Below are 21,594 nucleotides of genomic sequence, written 5' to 3'. Positions count from 1 at the left end.
TCTGGAATGATTTTTCACTGGAACCAACTTTTGATAGCTTACATCTAATTAAGATTACATTCCATGGAAGTGTGGGCTTGCATAGAAAGCTCAGAGACGGGTTAGAGGTGAAGGAAGAAGCCAGCAGGCCATAAAAACTACAGCTAGTGCTAATCATTTCATTTTGCCTAATGCACTCTGACAGGAGCACAATATCTAAAGTACATAGCCATCAATAACAAAGCATCCAGGGAACATTACTTTCCTGGTTAATTATGATTAAACCATTTGACTGAAATACATTTGGCAATAATGGAATTCAGAGAAAAAAGAAGAGAATGTTGTGCACTGAAATGGTTTTATGCTCCAGGCATTTGTATAAAATCTTTCAGTAAGACACTAGACTTTCTTCTGTGTAATAGATTTTCAGTAAATTTGTGTTTTGAGTACAAAGGCTTAAATTACCTTGGGCAAAACACTGTGGTTCATCTTTTGGGACTTTCTTTAACAAAAAATGTACGCAATTTTGTAAAGGTGCACCTTAAAGTTCCTCATGGATATATTACTGAGAGTGATTTAAATATTCATTTAACCGTAACATTTTCTTTTTAAAACTTACACACATAAATAAAACATTTGTCCAGCTTAGCAGTAAACATTTCCTTGTGTTTTAACAACTGAAGGATCATCTTCTCTAACTACATATGACAAGTTGCCCACATCTGTACACAGATACATTCACCCAGACAACGTGTTCCACCAGATCCAAACCACACTGGACAAATACAAAAGCATCTAGTGAATTAAGTACATAGGGAAGAAATTCCCATGGAATCTGACTACAAGCATCTTATTTATATCTGAAATAAATTCCCCCCAAAATTCAAGAGCAATTGTGATACCATTTTAATAATGAGCAAACAGGCTTTTACAGCTCTTCAGATTACCTACCTGAACATATTTACCAATAACTTTTATGATTTCCAAATTAAACTGCTTCACTGGAGCTGTGGATAGGTCAATATGACTCAGAAGACTGTAAATGATCTGCAGCAAGGACTGTTGCATACTGGATAAGCCTTTCTCTAACAGCTAAAAAAAGGTTTTTAAAACAGAAAATTTAATTAGGGCCTTTTATGGTAGCAAAAAGTGAAAGGAAACATTAAAATAGAGCTAACTTCTATACACATTTATTTTTCCCTTTAAGAAACTTAAAAGTACCACTTGCTGTTTTTCAAATTTCTGCTTTAGCACTAAAAACCAGTAATGCAACAGCACAATGGTTTTTGTCCTAATTCATTTTTTCCCCTGAATTTTGATAAATTTTTAGCACAGATCGCAAGCCCCTAATAATAAAAATTTTTCACTAAATAAAAGTTCATACTAATTCAAAATCTTAAAACTGTATGAAAAACAACTGCCTTAAAGAAGGTTGGTAAATTCTGTTTTACAAACAAAAAATGTACATATAAAGTCATTTGTAAGAATGAACAAATTTTTTTAAATGCCTCCATCAGTTTGAAGTAATACACTTCAAGGACAAGCTCTACAAGCTTTTCATACAAAGTACTTAACAGCTTTTCTGTATGAATGGCCAGCAGAATAATATACTGATTTCTCTAATTTAAATTATCTTTTTCTACATTATGCACTACTTACAAATGAACTTTGCAATTAATTTTTAAAGTTGTGATAAAGACATGTACCTGGCTAAAAAAGGTCTCTTAAAATTTGCATTAAGCTTATTTTACTAAAGGTAAGTGAATACTGATGCAGTACAGAATATAAACACCTACTGCCAAACATCACTCACAAAAGGAGACCTGTCATAAGAGGGATTATCATTTCAAGGTATTTATAAATTACTGCACTCCAAAATAGCAGCAGACATCCCTTTTCTACATCCTAGAACATTTTAGTAATATTTTCCTGTTAGAGAAAATATGCTGAATTCCCCTTATATTCAGAATTCATGAGAAAATAGGAATTGGCAGTGAATTGTCAACATGAGATACTTCTAATAAAAATTTACCTCTGCAAGATAAGTTATGAGGTTAAATGTGGCATCTGAGAAAGAGTCATGCAAGTATCTACACACTACATTAATCCAGTTAGAACAGTCTCTGGAGTAACTGTGTGTACTGTATAAACTCATCATATGAGCCAGATTGGCAAGAGTTGGTGACTTCTCCTCTGCACAAACCTGGAAAGCAAAACCATATTCAATTATATTAGATTTTTTTTTAAATCCAAGCATTCATGACTTATTATGCAGTTCTCCCAGATTTCACTCCAAGATTTCATTTCCAAGATTTCACTTCAGTTATTTTCTGGTAAGTGAAATCAAACCAAGCATGACCTACAGTTTCTGCTGAATTTTGGTACTGTGGCATCCATGTTCCAAGTTTATCTACTCATCATACATTTGGTATGATCAACCAATACCCCTCACTCAAGCAATACAAGTATTTAAGGGCAGCAGTGATTTCTGCACTTGCATCAGGCACATACTCGAGTCAGCCTGTGCACAGCTTCAGTGGTTTAGTGGTTCACATGTCACACACAGCCTGAGCAGCCAGAGGTGTATGCCTGCATCTCCTGTGCCACACAGCTCTTTCCTATTCCCCTTTCCACATTCCTCCTTAAAAGAAAGACTCTGTCAGGCCAGTGCAACACCATCCTGGCTAACAGCTGCTGTGCATCACGTACTGTTGTAACAGCCACCACAGTTCAGAAATATTACTCTGTGTAAGTAATATACTCTGTATAAGTAACAGAAAGAACATACAGCCTTTTCTTCTCAACCAGTGAGAATCACTTTCTTCTCGTAAGAAAATTAGGAAGCATGCTTAAAATGTGATTAGGTTGACATTCAAAATTACAAGCAGAAAAATCAGACAACTAAGAAAAAGTAATTGATATAACTGGTAAGAAAATTTGTTATTGAAATCTAAATTTTACAGAATAAGCTAAATGTGTTTTTTTACTGACAACCTCAGAGGTTGATACAAGGTCCAGCTATATAAATTAGATTGGACAATATCTTTAAAATATGACCTCATAGTTATGTGTGTATTACTATTAGAATCACATAGAAGTATTACATAAGGGACCCCAGAAATACAGAGACAATGCTATATATATATATATATATATATATATATATATATATATATATATATATCCTCCTGGATACTTCTGCAAGCATCATGTTACATACCTTTGCTATCCTGTCAGCTGTTTCTTTACAAAACTGAGTTGGGTTATCAAAATGCTGTATCAGATGAGGAAGTAGGCACAAGATGTTTAGGGGAAATCCTAAACACATACATAAACAGAGTTATATGAGTCCTTAAGGTTTTTAATGACTTATTTCAATGTGAAGTTAGCTGGTATTTAAAATTCTGACAGCATGACACATACTTTCACAAAGATATATAAATTATATATACACATACATTTATGATGCATGATGAAAATAAAATCATTACTGGACCAATTAATCAAAACTACCATGAAACGAAAAAAAATACACAGCTCCTAAAACTCACTGGCAAACAACAGTCAATGCATAAAGTTTACATGCAATCTTGCTTGTGAAATAATCATGGTCTGTAATGTATTCCCACTGTGTGGCAGTGTAATACAGACAACTGCAGAAAGCATTTTACAGGAGTGTTTCTTTAAGGCAAATGCACAATTACTACTGATTTTGACTCTACTTAATTCGATGAAAAAATACATTTTTATCACATATTTACTAAAGGTACCTGCTAACTGAGAAGGATCCACCAAAGCATGCCGGGAAATTGTGATGAGTTTACTGAGGAGATGAACTGTCATTTCTTGTGTAGAGGCTGAAGTAAAGCCTTTCAAAAAAAGCTGCTGAAGGCCTGGGAAGTTATTCCATTTCAGTTTACTCTGCACCTCTTCTATCTTTTCCCGACTCTCTGATTTATCCAGAGGCATGTGAATAAGAAGCTTGTTGAGTAGCTTGAGAGCCAGAAGGTATTCATACTCATAATCTGACTCCAGCAACGAAGCTGCAATCCAAAATATGGTGGCCATCAAGTTGACAGGGTCAGTAGTGGGCTGCACATCATACATCCCTCCCTCTCTCAGGGAGGAAAGGCTTCTAGTCCTTGCCAAACTTCCACCATGATTTATCCTTCCATCCATTATATCCAGTGTGTTGCTCCGTCGCCGGTCGCCTCTCCGCTCGCTGATTAAATTCAGCCTCAAGGAATTACTCCTTGCATTGCTGTAGTATCCCAAACAACTGCCACTACTAATGGGACTTGTGCTTAGATTTATCTGTCCAGTGCTTTTCCTATTAGCTGCATACTTGTTTCCCATTACAGAATCATGGTATGTGGTTCTAAAATAAAAATCAGTATTACATATTGTTACATGCAAAATACTTTAATAAAAAAGAATTTAGAAAAAGGGAAAAAAGAAAGATGTTACACTAATCACATACACATGCAGTATACTCTGTTTCATCACCCTATGAGTATGTAAATACAGGATTTCTGTACCTTATAGCATAAAGACAAGATTGCAGCATCCTGTTATCTTTTCTACTGTATCTGTTTGTTACAATCCCAGAATACCATAAAAATTACAGCAAAATTGGAAAAATGAGCCCATAGCACGTAAAAGATTATGTGTAAGTGACGATCTAGCATTCCAACTTATTTAAAGATGTGATAAAAGTAGGGATATGAATGAATTAATACAATTATTACCATGCATTTGTCTGAAGTATCTGACATAGAAAACTCAATACCTCCTATTCTGATACTTAAAAATTGAATCTATTCCTAGAAATCTCAGCATTTTCAAAAACTTTGCAAGGAAATCAAATAAATACAGATGTCTGTATATTTAGGGATTTTTTTTCAGTTTGACAAAAAGTCATCGAGGTAACCACTCAAACTGTAATGAGACACACAAATGACTCAGACTGTTCAGTTACACTTTTTATATATGGACAACAAACTTGAGGCCTAAGACAGACCAACATTTGCAGAGCTTTTAAATTCAAGAAGTTTAAGAAGAACTGACAATATTCTAGAACTGAGCCATAAGAAACTCCTGGAACACCATTTTTACAAAATTCAATTAAACCCAAGAGGGTAAATCGTAAAGGCAATAAGATATCCTTTTCAGGAAATCTAGATTCTTACAAGTTTTGCTTGAGGCAGAATGATAAAAACATACCAGAGCAAGCAATTTTGCAATATGGATAGAATTATTCTGCAAAGATGACAAGAAATTATTTCATTACATTTATAATACAGATTTTTAATAATCCAAATGTATAAAAATACATAATGAAGATTGACTAATAAGAGAACTTACTGGGAAAGGGCAGAAAGCAGATCATAATGCTTCATGGTTTCAGCCAATGTATCAATGGCAGATTCTAAAGTCAAAAGCAGCTCTATGACGAAACCCTGGGGAAAGCCACAGGCCATTATAAATTATGCAATATGCACAAGGAAGATCACAGAAAATCTACTGAGCAGTAATATAAAAATATAAAATCAGTAGCAGTAACTAAATTATTTCATGCTTCAATTAGAACACAATCCTCATGAGACAGCTCAACTTAGCAGTATAGCTTCAAGACAAGGAAAAACTTCAATTTACTTATAAGCATTTACTGAATTAATTCTAGTTTGCATTGTTTTTAAGGATGGATTGAAGGATGAAGTAATTCAGACTAATTCTGCAGTATTGAAAGATTAGATACACTCTTAAGATGTACAATGACACTAAGTTGAATGATTGTTAACACTTTATCAGGTAAAGTTCTTACAAAAGAAAACAAAAATAAATAATTTCTTATACGGAGGATCTCCGTATTCTCTAACAATAAAAGAGGTGGTGTCTACAGGAAAGAGCTGTATCAAACTCTCTGAAAGAGCCTCCTGCTGTAGAAGAGAATATGAGCAACTTTTCCTCAGTTAATTAGGTAAAATTCAGGAAGTGTCATGATTAAAACTGTTTTATATTTGAAATACTTAAAAATAAGAAACAACTGAATAAAACAGTGCTTTTAAATTTTGCTAAGAATGCACACACATCATTTAGGCAGACTTAGCTTTCTAATGAAGTGGAGCAAAATTTCAAATACCTGAGCTTCTTCTCCTGCATCTCCAACAGTTTCCACTAGTCTGGAGAGAACATCTGAAAGTGTAGATGGAGTGAGAGGCTGCTTCAGAGCCCTGAAAATCTGGAAGGACCTCCCAGCATAATGGCGAGAGGAGCACGAGAGCGCAGTTTGCAAAGCAACTTCACTGAGACGATGTTCCAATTGATATCCTCCTATTAAGGCAAATAAATATTCAAACAACACTGTTTTATAAAAAAACAAATCCACTTGAATTTTCTGAAGAGTAAACTGCCAGAGTCATTCCCAAATTGAAAATACTCTCACGTCGTCTACATTTTTCTCAAGAAGTATTAGTCTCAAAATCTTTACAGGAATATAAATATGTATTCCAAATGCTTAATGCTAGAGAGACTTGCAGACAATAAAACATTTATTATTAAAATATTAACTGTTCACAATAAATCAATAAGTTGTTTTATCTCATTTCTAAAAGATTATATTGAAATCTGTCATAACAGAAACATGAACTGAAGTGAGCAATACACAAGAAAACTATTATTTAGAAGCAGTAATTTCTTAGAGTGATTTTATAGATAACTTATGCATTTACATGTGTCAAAAAGTATTTATTTATTTCGCCACCTCACATATTCAATTATGTATTGTCTGTTTGCTAACATACCTGAGCTAGACTGTTTAAATATAGATACCACATGCTTTAAAAACACAGTTAGCTGTTCAGCACTTTTGATATTAGGGTTCTTGGCTGAAACATCTTCATGATTCCAAAGTGGGCCTCTTTTCCTAAAAAATATAAAAACAGAGTAAACAGAATATAAAACGTAGCCTTTGTCCTTAATATTATTTAAATTACATTTAAACCATAAGGTTAATTGCAAAAGAATCTACACGTACCACCTAAAAGAAACCATCTAGAAAAGCAGACATGAATCGGAAAGAATTTTGACAACTGACCAATATTTTACAATATACAAGAAGTCAAGACAAAGTGAAAAGCAGTGTACCAGTTCCAATTGAAATAAGTGGGTAAGAAGATGGAAGAGATGTTCTCTGATACAGCTGCAGTATAATAGATAGTTCCCTAAAAAGAACCAGTACAACTACCACCATTATGTACTTTCTAACTTCCTTTCCTCCCAATTCCTTTCCATTGACATGCCACACTATTATAAATTTGGGCTGAGGTAAAGAAAAAGTATCAAAGCACGGAGAAACAGGTAGGATTTCAGATTAACACCATCTTGAAACTTAATATAAACTACCATACAAAGTGCATGAATGTGGATGATTTTACCAATGCCCTGTGCAACAAATTCATCATTTTTGAATAGTCAGCTCTCTTCTACTAGGTAATCCCTAAACTGCACCCAAATCTTGCAGCTCTCTAATAATCTCAATGTATTCCTGCCCTTCAGAATAAAACATGGCAAAATAATTTTAAACAGACAGGACTTGAAAGGATGATCAAAATTCTCTGAAAATGTTGGAAAGTTAGAACTTTTCATATGTGCACCACATAAAAACATTTACTGGTAACAGAACAGAGACAGAATTAGATAGAGAACATGATGCTAAATAGTGAGAGGTTTGCCATTTTTCCACAAAATATGTGTCTTGACAAAGTAAAAACTGAAATCTTACCTTGAGGTAATAAATTCTATAAGAGTTTTCACTTTTTCATCCTGCTCTACTGAAATGTCAACCTCATTGAGGATTGTGGTGTGCAGTTGAGAAATGGCAGCACTTGTATTTCCTAAACTGATGCTAGAAGAGGTAGAACTTGAACTAAGCCCTGAGTCTGTCATTGGGGAGGGCTGGTAATCAGGTATAAAATCATGAACACCTGCTGAAATTGAAACAAGATGATTATGCACTTTTAAGTTGACAGTTAATATTAAATATATAAAAAGAAAAAATCGCCCTCTAAAAAGATCAATAACTTAGTAAATGTAATGTGAATACTTAAAAGAGAATAAATTAATGGATGCAATAATTTCATGAAATCAACAAATCTCATATATCCAAATTCTTCACATGACTTACATGAACTTTAATTGGGAACTGCTAGATCCTTTTAAAACTCCTGTATTATCCTTGATTTTGTACTAATAGTATCAGAGCTCATCAGCTGCTGAGGTATCTCAAGTTAATTTAAAAAATTATACAGACTATTTCTTACTAATGAGCAGACTTTTTTTGGTAAAACCCAGTCCCACTGTAACTGACAGTACTTGAAATTAGTGAATACTAAGTATTATCTGGTGAATGGACTCTGAGCAGAGTCCCTGTGGCTGCACAAAGTTTCTCTGAAGTTAGCTTAATCTTGCAGCCAGAAGATTTTTCTCTTCCATATAAAGAATCACATGACAACAAAATACAACTGCACTGACATTGCCCTTCTATCCATCTATAAAGGGCTGGGGGACAGTAAACTACCAAGGAAAACTGGGAGAGCCTTTTTCTGTACTACGTGTATTTAAATAAGCTTAAGACTCACTAAACCACCACAAATTTCCACTATAGAGCCACAGAGTTTGGACTGGGGTATTTGAGCTTAGCCAGCTCAAATAAAATTTAAAATTATCTTGTCCAACCTTGTGCTAGGTGTGCATACCTGTAAACACCTTATCCTAATCCCCAGCTGGAAATGTTTGATGCTGACCTTATTCTAGTTTCTGTCAAACATCTTTGTTTTATTGTGTCACGTTTAGACAGTTTTATCCAAGCCCTTAAAGATTAGGAAGGGAATGGTTTGTATATGTCACTGTGTAGATGCACCATTAAAGTTCTGCTGAACAGATCCCTATAAAATAATTCTTCCACTATACACAGTGGAATTTAATTCCTCATTACTACAAAAAAACAAGATCATAAATCAGACAACTACTTTTCCTAAGTAATAAAACCACTGCTAATGTGAACAAAAGAGAACAATGGCAATATGCTGCCACCTACTGAAATAATATGAAATACTAAATTAAAAAAACCCCAAACCTATTTAAATAGAAACTGCAATACTGTCTCACCATCAAAATATTCCCTTCATAAAGAGATACACAGAAAAATAGAGTACACTCTATAATTACAATATCATAAAATTAAGGGGAATATTTAAAACTAGCATCTAAAAAAATATTCTGATAGCCAACAAAGAATGCAATCACAGCTGACAAAACTTGGAAATTTTAACTTGCTACAAACAAGTAAGAGATGTATCTTCTATTTTTAAAGGCATAATGAAAACTGCTGTGATAAAGTTCCAAAACATAGAGTTCCCACTTTGATTTCCACTACTATTCACCACACACATGTGCTCCCTACTTTGATGAATGAGCACCAAGTGCCAATGAGAACTCTATTCATTTTGACTTAATTAAAATTCAAAGAAATTTTAATGCCAAGGCCTCAGAAAAATATTACAAGCAGCATAAACCTTAATAATGCCTGTAAGAAGAGATAACTTCCCATGTCATTTTAACAGGTAACATGTAAAAAATCAAAAGCATACCTGTGAAAGTGTAATCTAAATGGGTAGTTTGCTTGACAGTAAGCACCCTGGACTCATTGAACTCTCTGTTTCTGAGCAGGACAGAAGCAACAGACTGGACATTACTGCCAGAGCCCATCACTATCAGTAGATGCAAAAGTAGTCGCTTGCAATGCTCATAGACTTCAGGGTGACCATGGTCAAAACCTAACACAAAAGGAAAACATCAAGGCTTTATAATATTCAAAGGGCATGCTGAATTACATTATTTAAAAAATAGCAGTATGCAAATTGGTCTGTTATACTTTAAAAAGTAACAGGGATAGAATTCTCTAAACAATATTTTTTCAGTGCTTCAATATAGAAACAACATCATATAGCTTAACAAACTGTATGTTCATCAGACTAAAATATATCTGATAATAATGCAAGGTTAAAGTACAAAGAAATTTTAAGTAAGAACTTCATTTGTGCTCTGTATGAAAATTATTATACTTAGAAACAGAAAGGAAAACAATGAATTTTACTGTGCCTTCTACAAGAGGTAAAAGTGACTCCTAAACAAAGTGTCTTAAAACAACTCCAAAAAATCTACATTATACTAATTAAGCTGAAAGACATTTAATTGAATTTTAAAAAATACTCTAAATATTATCAAATTAATGGGATTTCAATACAATGGCAAAAATTAATTTCAATATCAAAAAGAACCACTGAGAATTAATCAAGTTAATGTATTTCTGTAAGAAGTTAGTTACCTATAAAAATTGCATGAAGCAAAAGATGCAAGTATCCTCCCCATTCCACCTTTACACTGTGGTCAACTATCAAATCAGTCAAAAGAATCACTGCTATATTGCATCTAAAACAAAAAAAAAATAGTATATTAGAAGAATGTAACAGGAACTTCACAAAGAGCTGCAAAGAGCTTCATATGCTTCTAACTTATATTCTTCAGTCTATAAATATTCACAAAGCTGTGTTATAAGGTAAAAGATGAAGGCTCATAATAAAAATAGAAACACTTTAATCCTCCAGATTAAAAGCTTGAGTAATCTTAAATTGCTAGACCTGCAAGTAAACCCACAGAAAACAAATGTATTATTGACTGCCCTTTAATCTGCCATCTTCAAATGACTGAATTTGTGCAACACAGATGAAAGCATAATGAACTGCCACTGGCATTGCCAAAACAGCTACCTGTGAAGTGACATGCCCGGAGGAGAAGTTTCAGGCAAGTAATCCACCAGTGGTGACCAGCAACCTCCAGAAGGTGGGAAAGGGAGAGGCTCTCCTTGATTGTGCTCCATCACCTTCAACCGCCAGTTGGAATACAGAGGCATTGAATCACCTAACACAACAGAAAATCAAACCAGAAATATATTTACAATGCATATTTCTGTACGTTACAGCCTTCGAAGAAATATTTTTAAATTCTTGGAAAGTTGAGATCAAGGAGAGAGGAAGGGGAGCCAGCTGTAAGCAGTAGTAGTTAGACACAGTTTTTCAAAAGAAAAAGAGTGTTATTTCTTTTAATATAAGGATGATTCTACAGAAGTTACATAACAGAGTAAGATGCTTTTGAATAGGTTCATAAAATCTATGATAAAAGGCAAACTCATATGAAGTAATTTCCTTGAATTTCAAACCTCATGCCAGATAGGGAGTTAATTAAGGCTGGGTCCTAAGATTTAACTGAACTCATCTTGAAGAGTAGTTCATTATAGGCTAAGGAAGTATTCATCAAGAGCACATCTTTATAGGTCTCAGAGCAAAACCCCACCAGCGCTATCTGCCAGATAATGCTGGCCTGATCCATGGGTAACTTGGAAATTGCAACTTCTACAACAGCACAGCACAATCCCATTGGTTGATAAAAGCTATTGCTTAGAAAATCAGTAAATTTGTCAAGAAAGCACAGAAAGACATTTAGGTTTTTATTTAGCAAGCTTCAAAAGTGCAAGAAAAACATCAGCTGTTTGGTATGAGAATACACTGTGTTAACACACCCAAAAGACTTTTCTGGTTTAAAACTTTTTTGGACTACAGAACTATCAGTCAAGACTAGAAACAAGGAAACAGCCTGAACAGTTCAACGCTTCGGAGGATCTACCAGCTCTGTTTGGAAGTATAGCTGCAGAAGTTTCAGATGGCCACACATGTATCAGCTCATTATCACCTTCTCCACTAGAAGTGACAAAGTCCTTACTGATGGAACATGTGAAATATCATTTAGTTCAGGATACTCGGTGTTGGTATGACAAACAGCAAACAAATCCAAAACTGACTGCAGCTGTGATTCTGGATAATGCCTATCCATGCAGTAATAAACTGGCTAACCAGAAGTCATTAACCTGTTACTGACCCAAGTTTAGCAGATTCTGCCTTAATATGTCCAGCCCTTACAGCAATCTCTGTAGAGGACATTAGGTTTCACCTCCTTAACAGAGGAAGTAAGAACTACATATTCACTCTAATCTTCACAGTGTGCAAAGAATCAGTCATTGAAGAGTGCATCAGAAGATCCTAATGGACTCTTGTTGCTTCAATAGCATGGACAGCATAGGTTCCATACTGACATCTAAAGCTCAAAATGCAGAAGTTCACCTCCTGTTGTTCAGTCACACAAGAAAATTAGTGAAAATGCAGGGTTGCACTATGTGCTATAACATACCCAAACAACTTAACCGGTAGCAAAATCAATGGTCAACAGAAAATTGAATGAAACCTAAGGCTGTGGGACCACTATCATGACTGAAATATATCTGATTATCCCATGCAAGGTGAAGTACAAAGTTATATAAATTACAAACAACCTGTCAGCTGAACAAGGGTTTCAGTCAAACAACTCTTCTGACCCACACAGAATCCACGAATGTAACACATTGTTTACTGTCTGACCACTGTCCTCATTTTTGCCCGATTGCATGACCTGTTTTGCTTTCTGTAGCATTGCCATGGTGATTTGTATCTTAGGCATTGGTATAAAAGTAGCCACAGTTAATAAGCCTCTGTTAAGGAAATCTTTACAAATGCATAATGGAGTTTCAGAAGAAATTTTTACCTCTTTCCATATCTCTGCATATCAGAGGGGAAGAAAACCAACATGGATCACAAAAAATAACCCAAGACACGTTTTCAGAACAATCTTAAAAATTAGATGTACACAAAGAGAACCTTGTTCCCTGCTATATTTTCCTTTGCTATGGATTCAGAAAAGTTTAGTATCCTTTTTTTAAAATAAGTCAAGGAATGCTATCCTTTAAATAAACAATTACTTGTAATCTTTTCCATCACTTTTTTTAAAATCTCATCTTCATCCTGCTCATCTCTGTTTCTTGTGCCTAACTGTCAAAGGAAATAGAGTAAAACCATTTAATTCAGGAAGATGTTTATAACTCACCCAAGAGGACAACAGAAAGAACAAAGCATATTTTCTTCCTTGAATATTTTATTGCAGTCAAATGTATGCTAGACTTCAATAGCAGTAATAGGATGAAGATAAAAAAACCCTGATTTTTAATATGTTTATGCAAAACCACTGATAATGCTCATTTATTTATGTTCCACAACCTTCAGCAGAAATATTAACTTGTGAAAATTCTCTGTGCTATTCATAGAAATATTTTAAAATAAAGAATATTACTTTTTTCCTCTTCATATGATCCTCCAGAGCTGCTGCTGTAGCGAGATTCCAGTCTGTGGTGCTGGCGGTTTAAGTTGCTGTTCAACCCGCTGTAGATGTCTAGGTGTGCGTAGCTGCAGGTGCAAATAAAGCAGAATTAGTTACTGACACTCTGTGACAAACATTAATCAGGGTCTCTCAGTAAAACTGTGTTTCAGCAAAACTCTTTAACAAAAACCAGTTCATCTTACAAGGATAATCAACATGATGCCAAAGCACCTCAGACATGTAAAACATACCTTCTTCTCAAGCAACACCAGATAAGGGGATTCAGAGATTATCCACTATAAATTGTATTTCTGTTCCATCATTTTCACTAACATTTAAACACATTAAAATATTTATTCATTTTACATAAGTTCTTGTCACTCTTGAACAAAATAAGGAAATCCTTATGTGATCTGGCAGAGACGTGCACGTATACACGCACAGTGCCCAAGATTCTACTTTGTTAATCTGATAAACTATTAAAAAATAGAGAAATTAAGAGTGTTAAAAGCATAATTTCCAAACTGTTTCTACGTAAGTTTCAAAAATGTTCTCCTCCTGGCAAGTCCAAGATGTAGAGGGTACATCTTATCAAGAAGCATATACCCTGGGGAGGTTTAAGACAACAATATATGCCAAAAATCACAGAGACTTTCAAAACCACCTTCATTACTTTACAAGTTTCTTCAGCTTGAGCTCCCACAGCAGCCAAGTCCTTGTCTGTGCCTTGCTAGGCTGAATTCTGAATGACACCTCACCTTCCAGGTTTCTGTGATTTACCATCATACAACTCACCCCAATTTAATTTAAGTATTGGGGTTGCGTCTACCAATATATTTACTATTCTGATTATGTTGATATAATTATCCTAGGGAAGGAAAGAAAGTGTCCAACTGGGAAATTATATCAGAACTTAATTATTAAAGCTCTCAAACAAGTTGTCAGAAACTCATTTGTGAACTTATGATATAGTTGCTCCTCTACAGTAATGGCATATGTGCACACTTTGGCTCATGCTAATTACAGAGTCTCCACTCCCTTTTCACTTGAAGGTTAGCTATCCATACTGACACAAAATGACAGCATGCCCACAGTCAGATACTGCTGTGCTCCAAGTACACAGCCTGACTAAGTCTATATCAACTGTTTGCTTTACACCACCTTCAGTCACAGTGTCTGCCAAAAGATTATGTTTAAATAGCTCAAAAATTAGGGAGGGAGAAATCTGTTTTAAAGTTAGCTGTAAGATATCTTGACACAGATATCAGGCATCCAAATACCCCAGTTAGGGAAAATAAACTAGCAACACATAGGCACTGTTCATTTCCAGAGAAGTAATAAACCAATCTGCGAGTCATAAAATCACATAATTACCTGGGTGGGAAGGGACCTTAAAGATCATCTGCTTCGAACCTCCCTGCAATTGGCAGGACCCCTTCCACTAGAGCCCTATCCAGCCTGGCCTTGAACACTTCCAGAGATGGGGCATCCACTTTTCTGGGCAATGCGTTCCAGTGTCTCACCAGCCCCACCTTACAGTACAATTGCCCTCATGTGAACATACACAGTCCAGTGTAACAGCTATTTTAGGCACCACCAACAATATAGCTGTAGCAATACAATGTCTGACCTGGACTGGAGTTCAAACTACAACTGAGGCTGCTACTATTAATATCAAATAGTATTCCAGTTCTGTTGAAACACATGACATTACATGGAATGTAATCCCTGCAATGAAGACATACCTGGAGCTGCTGAGATGGGAGTATTTAAAGTACCTAGAAGGAATTCCTGTAATTCAACTAATAACTGCCCTTTGAGGAGATACTTACTTCTCTTCAATACTGTCTTTCATGTGTTTACTGTCAGTGTTGCCATCTGTGGGAGCCACCATTGTATTGCTACTAGAAGTGGTACCTGTGACAAGGAAAAAGGTTGGTCAATAAAACAGAAAAGTAGCCTTAAGCACCACAAGATGACCATTATTTAGTGGTCCTTGCCCAGAGCCCTAACCAGGTTTATTCTACAACAATTTGCACAAATATGAACTGAGCCATACTTTCACATGCAATAAAGGATTGGGAGCTGCTACCATAATTTCACTAACCAGAAAACAATAAAAATGATCTATTCCAGGAATCTCTAACTCTTCAATGTGTACCCAGAGTTGTTCCTGAAATTAAGTAAAAAGGTTTTTAAGCAGTATCTAGAGACCTATTTCCTTTTTTTCCTGTATTATATATCTCACAGTAATCAGTAAAACGTAGTTGGACTTTGTTATCCAGTTCATTCAAACCACAAACAGATTAAGAATTAAAACCTAATAGCCTGTGGTGAAGCTTATAACAATTTTCTTTTAGGAGAAATTTGCAAACATCACACTGAACTTTCAATTAGAAGCAATTTTGCACCCTTCCGGCATTTGCTATTCTAAATTACATGAAGTGCAAGAGTCCCAGAATTTTTTTTTATTTTTACTTTTTAAACACTTCCAAGAACAAGTGCCAATGCATCCACCTTGTGATCCAGATAACACCATGTGATAGGTCCAGGCTGCTTCATGATATTGACAAATATGCAGCACAAAAGTTAAGGCTTTGCTCGGATACTCTCCCCACATCCATGTCTTTTGTAGCTCAATTTGACAGATGGAAACTCCACCAAAACAAGACTACTTTTCCTCACATTTCTCAGCATGTTCTTGGATTGAAGCATGAGGTAGACACTTTTGGTATTTTCAGCACTTTGGTTTTTTTTTTTTTGATGACTGATCTATCATTAATAATTTCTAGATAAATTTTCCTAAGTGAATTTAAATCCTCTTGAAACAATTCCTATGGACCAGAACATAAAATGTAGCAACTTAAATGGATTTAAAACTATATACATTTCCCCATGGTTTTACTGACTAGACATAGAAGTCATATAGTGAGGGTAAAGAATGCAAGGTCTCCGTACACAGATGAAGTCTGATGCACATATTTAGGCAACCCTAAATCCCTTGTCAACTATCAGATGTTCTTCAGGAAGAACTCTGGGTACACCAAAACCTGCAGATCATGTAAAACAAACTTTTAACCTGTTTTTTAGAAATAGAACCTTGCACTCCTATTGAATATTTACAATGCACTCCAATAGCATAACTGATTGATAGCAGCATGTTTATAATTATCAATAATAACAGTTTAAATGAAAATGCTTACCTGAAGTGACAGAGGGGATTTTGTAACTGGATGTAATGCGGTAATATGGTGGATTATCCATATGGGTGACTCCTGAACTGACAGGATCCGTAAGCTGAAGTTCACTCACCAACTCTTCTAGTAGTTGCATTGTTTTGTCTCTACCCAAATAAACAATGACTTTCTTTACCTGCCATAAAAAACATATATAAATATATATATATATATATTTATACGAAAATATTTTAATATCACAACTTATTAGAAGCAGTATCTACCTGCACTGCAAGCGACAAAACATGAAACTTACTCCAGTTCCAAAAGCAACCAAAGTTGCTTTCCTAGCTATCAATAGCAGGAAGAATGGTAAATATATCACAAGAGTAAGAAAGTAAATCTTCTGACAGTAAAGTTTGAAAGTATGCTTCCAAAAATTATTTAAGCAAAAGATTTTCTTAAAATGGTTTTAGAAGCACCTGAGATCAACACTGGAAAGAATGTATTCTGACATAATTTATTTTTGATATTTCACAGTTGTGTTCTATACTATTTCTTTTCCTCCATATTATCATATTTTTCTTTATGCTATCCTGCAGTGCTCTCACATACATTTTCACATAAAATAAAATTGGTTTTGAGGGTGCTTGGGATGGTTGGTGGGGTTTTTTCGGTATAATACTGATCACAGACGAAAGATGCTCTGCAGGGCATAACTGGTGCTTTATTTTTCTGTATTATCTGTCTAATTTTTAGGAATATACTAAATTATAGCATGGGAAAAATTGTTCAGTGTGTACTCTTAATAAAATTAACCCAAGTTTAGGTATCAAACTCTTATGATTTCTTTTCATAACAAAAGAAAATAAAATGCTAAGACCTACGTAAAATTTCAGTAACTCTTTTACATTTATTATTTAATCACTAAATAATGTCTATGATCTTCATATAGTCCTACATTCATTCCATGAATGACAAATTAGTTTATTTGATTGACAAATTGATTCTGTAATTTTGACATAGATGTCCAAAGTAACACAAACAAAAGAACCAAATTTTATTTGTTCATAGTATTAGTGGTCATAAAATACAAGGTGGAGATTTTGATACTATAAATCCTACCTCACATTTTAATTTGGTGATCTCTGCTGCTAGACATACTAATTTTTAAAATATCAATAAGCACCAATGACAGATCTGTCACATACTCACATAAGGCAAAAGGCTGGGTTCACTGTTCACTCCACAAATACTGATCAGGAAGTGCAAAATTATTTTCAGATTCTTGGGCCAGCTGTCTGCCAAAGTAGTCCAGACATTTTCTATCTCTGACCAAGCCACTTCATCACCATACTGGAAAACAAAATAAATGTATGTACTGAAAACTTCATCAGAAAACACTGTACTCAGACATTATCTGTTCTGATCAAGTGAAACAGGCTCTAAAAAAAAGAGACATAAATCTTGTGGGAAACTGTTGCCTTTTTAATGTTCCAGAATGATGCTTTCACATGTATTTTTAAAAACATACTCTGGAAATAGCTTTTTCTTTTATAGATGTAATTGTGTAAAAATATATCTAAAGATATGTGTACATATTATATATCCCACTGATATATAATACATTAGACTGAGGAAGCTGGGCCTTTTTAGTCTAGACAAGACTAGATATTAGTACCTCAGAGGCCAAGAGGATGGTGCCAGACTCTTTTTGGTGGTGCCCAGCAACAGGACAAGGAGCAATGGGCATACACTTACACACAAGAAGTTCCACCTCAACAGGAAGAATTTATTTCCACAGAGGGTGGCAGAGCACTGGAACAGGCTGCTGAGGGAGGTCATGAAGACTCCTTCTCTGGAGACCAAAAACCCAGCGAGACAAGTTCCTGTGTGACATGCTCAGGGTGACCCTCCCTTGGCATTTTTAGAGTTGTCCCTTTCAACTCTAACAATTCTGTGAAATTTAACAGAGACCCAGTCTCCCAGCTGCTGACAGTACTGAATAAAACTCCATGGACCACACACTGACAAGAGCTTTTAATTGATAGCTCAAAATACAATCTCTGATCACTAGTATTCTCATTGACAGGAGAATTGCATGTGAGCAGTACTTCTCTGTTGGGAGTAGCTATGATAGGAAGAAGGAGAGACAATTAGCCTCCGGTAGCAAGGCAGGTTCCAAAACTCTGCTTTGAGATCATAGGTATACAGGCAGTTAGGTATTCTCTGTCCAGCTAGACACCTGTATTGCAAAGCATTAGTTACATACCCTCACTATACATAGCAATTACTATAACATTAATGTTACATATTACACATTTCTTGGAATACCTCAAAACTATAGGGTATAGTTTGGGTATACAAAGCACCTGCACAAATATGAACAGCAACTCTTGAAAGTCTGGTGACATAGTATCTCTGAACAGTATTTTCTTGCATCCTAAACAGAACAAACCACTGAAACAAGATAAGCCCATAAGTAATTAACTTTACCTTTGCAGTCATGTACATCAGATTGTTCAGAACCATAGCTGTAGCCTGTGGTGATCCCCAGCCTTCTCCTCGTAGCCATCGTCTACTGTTCACCATCATTTCTCTGTCTTTCAAAGAATCTTCTTCATCTTCATCTTGCCGACGAATGGTTGGCAAAGGCTTCAAGTCCACCAACTCAATATTGTTCATCCATGGCAGCAGATAATGCAGCATCACCTGTCTCCCAGCTGGGTGAGCTGTTTGGATTCTCTGACTTACTTCTGCAATTCAAAAATTAGGTACATACACGAATTCCAAATCAATAATGAGAACTGGTTGGTGATAATAACAATCATGAGCCCAGCGCACCATACAGATATAATGTCATGCTGATACAGATGCATTTTTTTTGTTTAGCTGACTAGTGCCATTTCATAATGATAAAGTCCATGGTCTTCAGCAGAGCTAACTGAAGACACTGCTGACAAACAGTATGTTGAAGAAATCACATTAGTATGTGCATATATATGTGTGTGTGTGTATATATATATATGTGTGTGTGTGTGTGTGAGTGTATGTGTACATATATTCCTCTAATTGAAGAAGAAAACTAAAAAACCCATAGCATAAAAAAATGCACCAAGTTTGGCAAAAAAAACATGTACAATTTGTTCTTCCTTACATTAGTCCTAGTAGTTTTTGTTTCTAAAACTGATGTAAGAGGTTACTATTCTGCAATTGTTTAAAGACGCTACAGAATAATGGATTTAAGCAATCTACAATAAATAACGCACTAAAGAGAACAATGAAATAATGATTTTTTTTTAATTGCAAATTATTTCTATAATGTGATTTTCCATGGTTATTAGCAAGTCAGTAAAAACATTTTTGATTCATGTTCTTTCACCCTGAATGTATTTCAAACACAAGTGAACAAAAACTGTCACTTAGTAGGCTTTTTGATCTTTATTCAGTAAGATGATCTTGGTGTCCTGACTGTAGTGAATTACATATAAATCAGTTATTGAAAAATAAGAATGACACATTTCGTACAATGCTTTTGACTTGATGAAGTTTTTTGTTTCGTTTTAAAATCATACCTGAGAAGATAGCAAGTGTCAGCTCAGGATAAGTCCTTGCTAATTCTTCTGACAGTTGATAATATGACATAGAATACAAATGTGGTAAAGGAGAAGGCTGTCCCAAAACCCCATCCATCCGCTGAACTTCCAGTTTGTGAGCGTAACGGAACATCTTTGGTTCCAAAATCTGCAACAGGAATGTTCAGAATTTGAAGATAAGTATAGGGCTACTGTAGAAATTTTTAAACAAAAATCACTTAAGTTCATGTAGCTATTCTCATTTAATGTTTTTTATCTATGCAGATCTCCATACACATACAGCATTTGCTAAGACTGTGGTAAATTAATAGAAGATTAGCTAAGATACATTCCACTTGATGAGTTTCCAGCAATAAAGTTCCAAAACCTGCTTTCACAAAATACTATCTTAAACACAAATTTATCTATAACGAAATGCGAAATACTATTTAATATCTGCATTTCCAAACAATACCAATTTTTGCTAATCTGTGAGACATGGACAGGAACAACACAATCTCTGATGTGGTAGAGACGCAGCAGGAGGCTAAAGCACTCTGACACTTTAAAAATCAATTTGGGCTGATTTTAAGTAGTGTCCACTTGAGAAGAAAAATGGGGATGATGTAGCAGTAAGGGTGCAACTTCAGCAAGGACTTCACTGTTGAATTTAGCTGACCAAAAAACCTTTGAAAAAAACTCCAAGATTTAAGGTCTGAGCTACTATCAGCACGGATTTTTAAACACTAATGCTACCTTAAGCTTACCCCTAAATGACCTCAGAAAGGAATATACAAAAGTAAATTAAATGAGTAACAAGACCTTCACTGTCATCTCTCCACATGGACAGATGAAAAGATGTTTCGTAATAGTGCAAAAATCAAAAAACTGACTGCTACCCCAGCAGACAGTGAAGTCTTGGGAGGCAATCTGCTTCTATCTGAGGTGCTTTTAGACAAATGGAGCTATGTATCACTCTATTTCAGGGCCAAATCAAAAGAGTCCTGATTTAAGTTGTTTCTTGAAAAAGCAGGTATTATGAAAATACAGGTCTTGAGTGCATGGAAACAGACAGACTTTCAGGAAAGTCTGTTTGTGCCAGGTAAGGATCTGGTTTAACTATGTACTAAAAAAGAGAAGTAAAAAAACAACATTGTATTTCATTACTGAAGACAACCAAGCATAACCAGATTTTTTTTTCATATATAGGACAATTATTATTTTAAAAGAAAAAATAATAATTAGAATTAGCTTACAAACCTGCAATAGTTGCATAGCAACTTCATAGATAGCCCTAGTAGAATCAGCTGCTTTAAATAGTATCAGATTCAGGAGGGTCACTGTATCACACTGGTAATCCCTAGGAAAATATGGCAAGTATGAAAAAAATTACATTTGGTTTTCTAAGATTTGAATTTATTCAGGTTTAACTTACAAGGAATATGATAGGGGACAGAATAACATTTTGAGAAGTTTCTCTAGGAACACAGACACACGAACAGTGATGATCTTTTCTCTCTAAGGAAGCAAAACCCACAGTTCTACATAAAATTACACTGGAA

At 35.1% G+C, this 21,594-nt stretch overlaps 1 protein-coding gene across 12 annotated transcripts in view; it reads right to left on the bottom strand.

The window, feature by feature from the left end:
- The window catches only part of FRYL (FRY like transcription coactivator), a 157,397-nt gene that overhangs the window by 31,682 nt on the left and 104,121 nt on the right, over positions 1-21,594 (bottom strand). For 9 of the 12 annotated variants that reach the window (XM_064418204.1, XM_064418206.1, XM_064418207.1 and 6 more), the window contains 18 exons: positions 21,293-21,392; positions 20,033-20,201; positions 18,954-19,213; positions 17,673-17,813; positions 16,485-16,653; positions 15,114-15,198; positions 13,255-13,367; positions 10,809-10,959; positions 10,367-10,470; positions 9,630-9,815; positions 7,763-7,967; positions 6,783-6,904; positions 6,122-6,312; positions 5,344-5,438; positions 3,750-4,357; positions 3,200-3,297; positions 2,012-2,182; positions 931-1,071 (listed from right to left, as the gene is read on the bottom strand). In XM_064418204.1, the coding sequence (XP_064274274.1) occupies positions 931-1,071; positions 2,012-2,182; positions 3,200-3,297; positions 3,750-4,357; positions 5,344-5,438; positions 6,122-6,312; positions 6,783-6,904; positions 7,763-7,967; positions 9,630-9,815; positions 10,367-10,470; positions 10,809-10,959; positions 13,255-13,367; positions 15,114-15,198; positions 16,485-16,653; positions 17,673-17,813; positions 18,954-19,213; positions 20,033-20,201; positions 21,293-21,392 (3,109 nt within the window). The remainder of the gene's footprint in view (positions 1-930; positions 1,072-2,011; positions 2,183-3,199; positions 3,298-3,749; positions 4,358-5,343; positions 5,439-6,121; positions 6,313-6,782; positions 6,905-7,762; positions 7,968-9,629; positions 9,816-10,366; positions 10,471-10,808; positions 10,960-13,254; positions 13,368-15,113; positions 15,199-16,484; positions 16,654-17,672; positions 17,814-18,953; positions 19,214-20,032; positions 20,202-21,292; positions 21,393-21,594) is intronic. The other 3 variants (XM_064418198.1, XM_064418209.1, XM_064418208.1) reach the window with 1 other exon arrangement.

This window comes from Passer domesticus, chromosome 4 (assembly GCF_036417665.1).
Source record: "Passer domesticus isolate bPasDom1 chromosome 4, bPasDom1.hap1, whole genome shotgun sequence".
NCBI classification, from domain to species: Eukaryota; Metazoa; Chordata; class Aves; order Passeriformes; family Passeridae; genus Passer; species Passer domesticus.
Note: the sequence above shows the minus strand (reverse complement) of the source record. Positions and strands in the feature narration are given on the sequence as shown.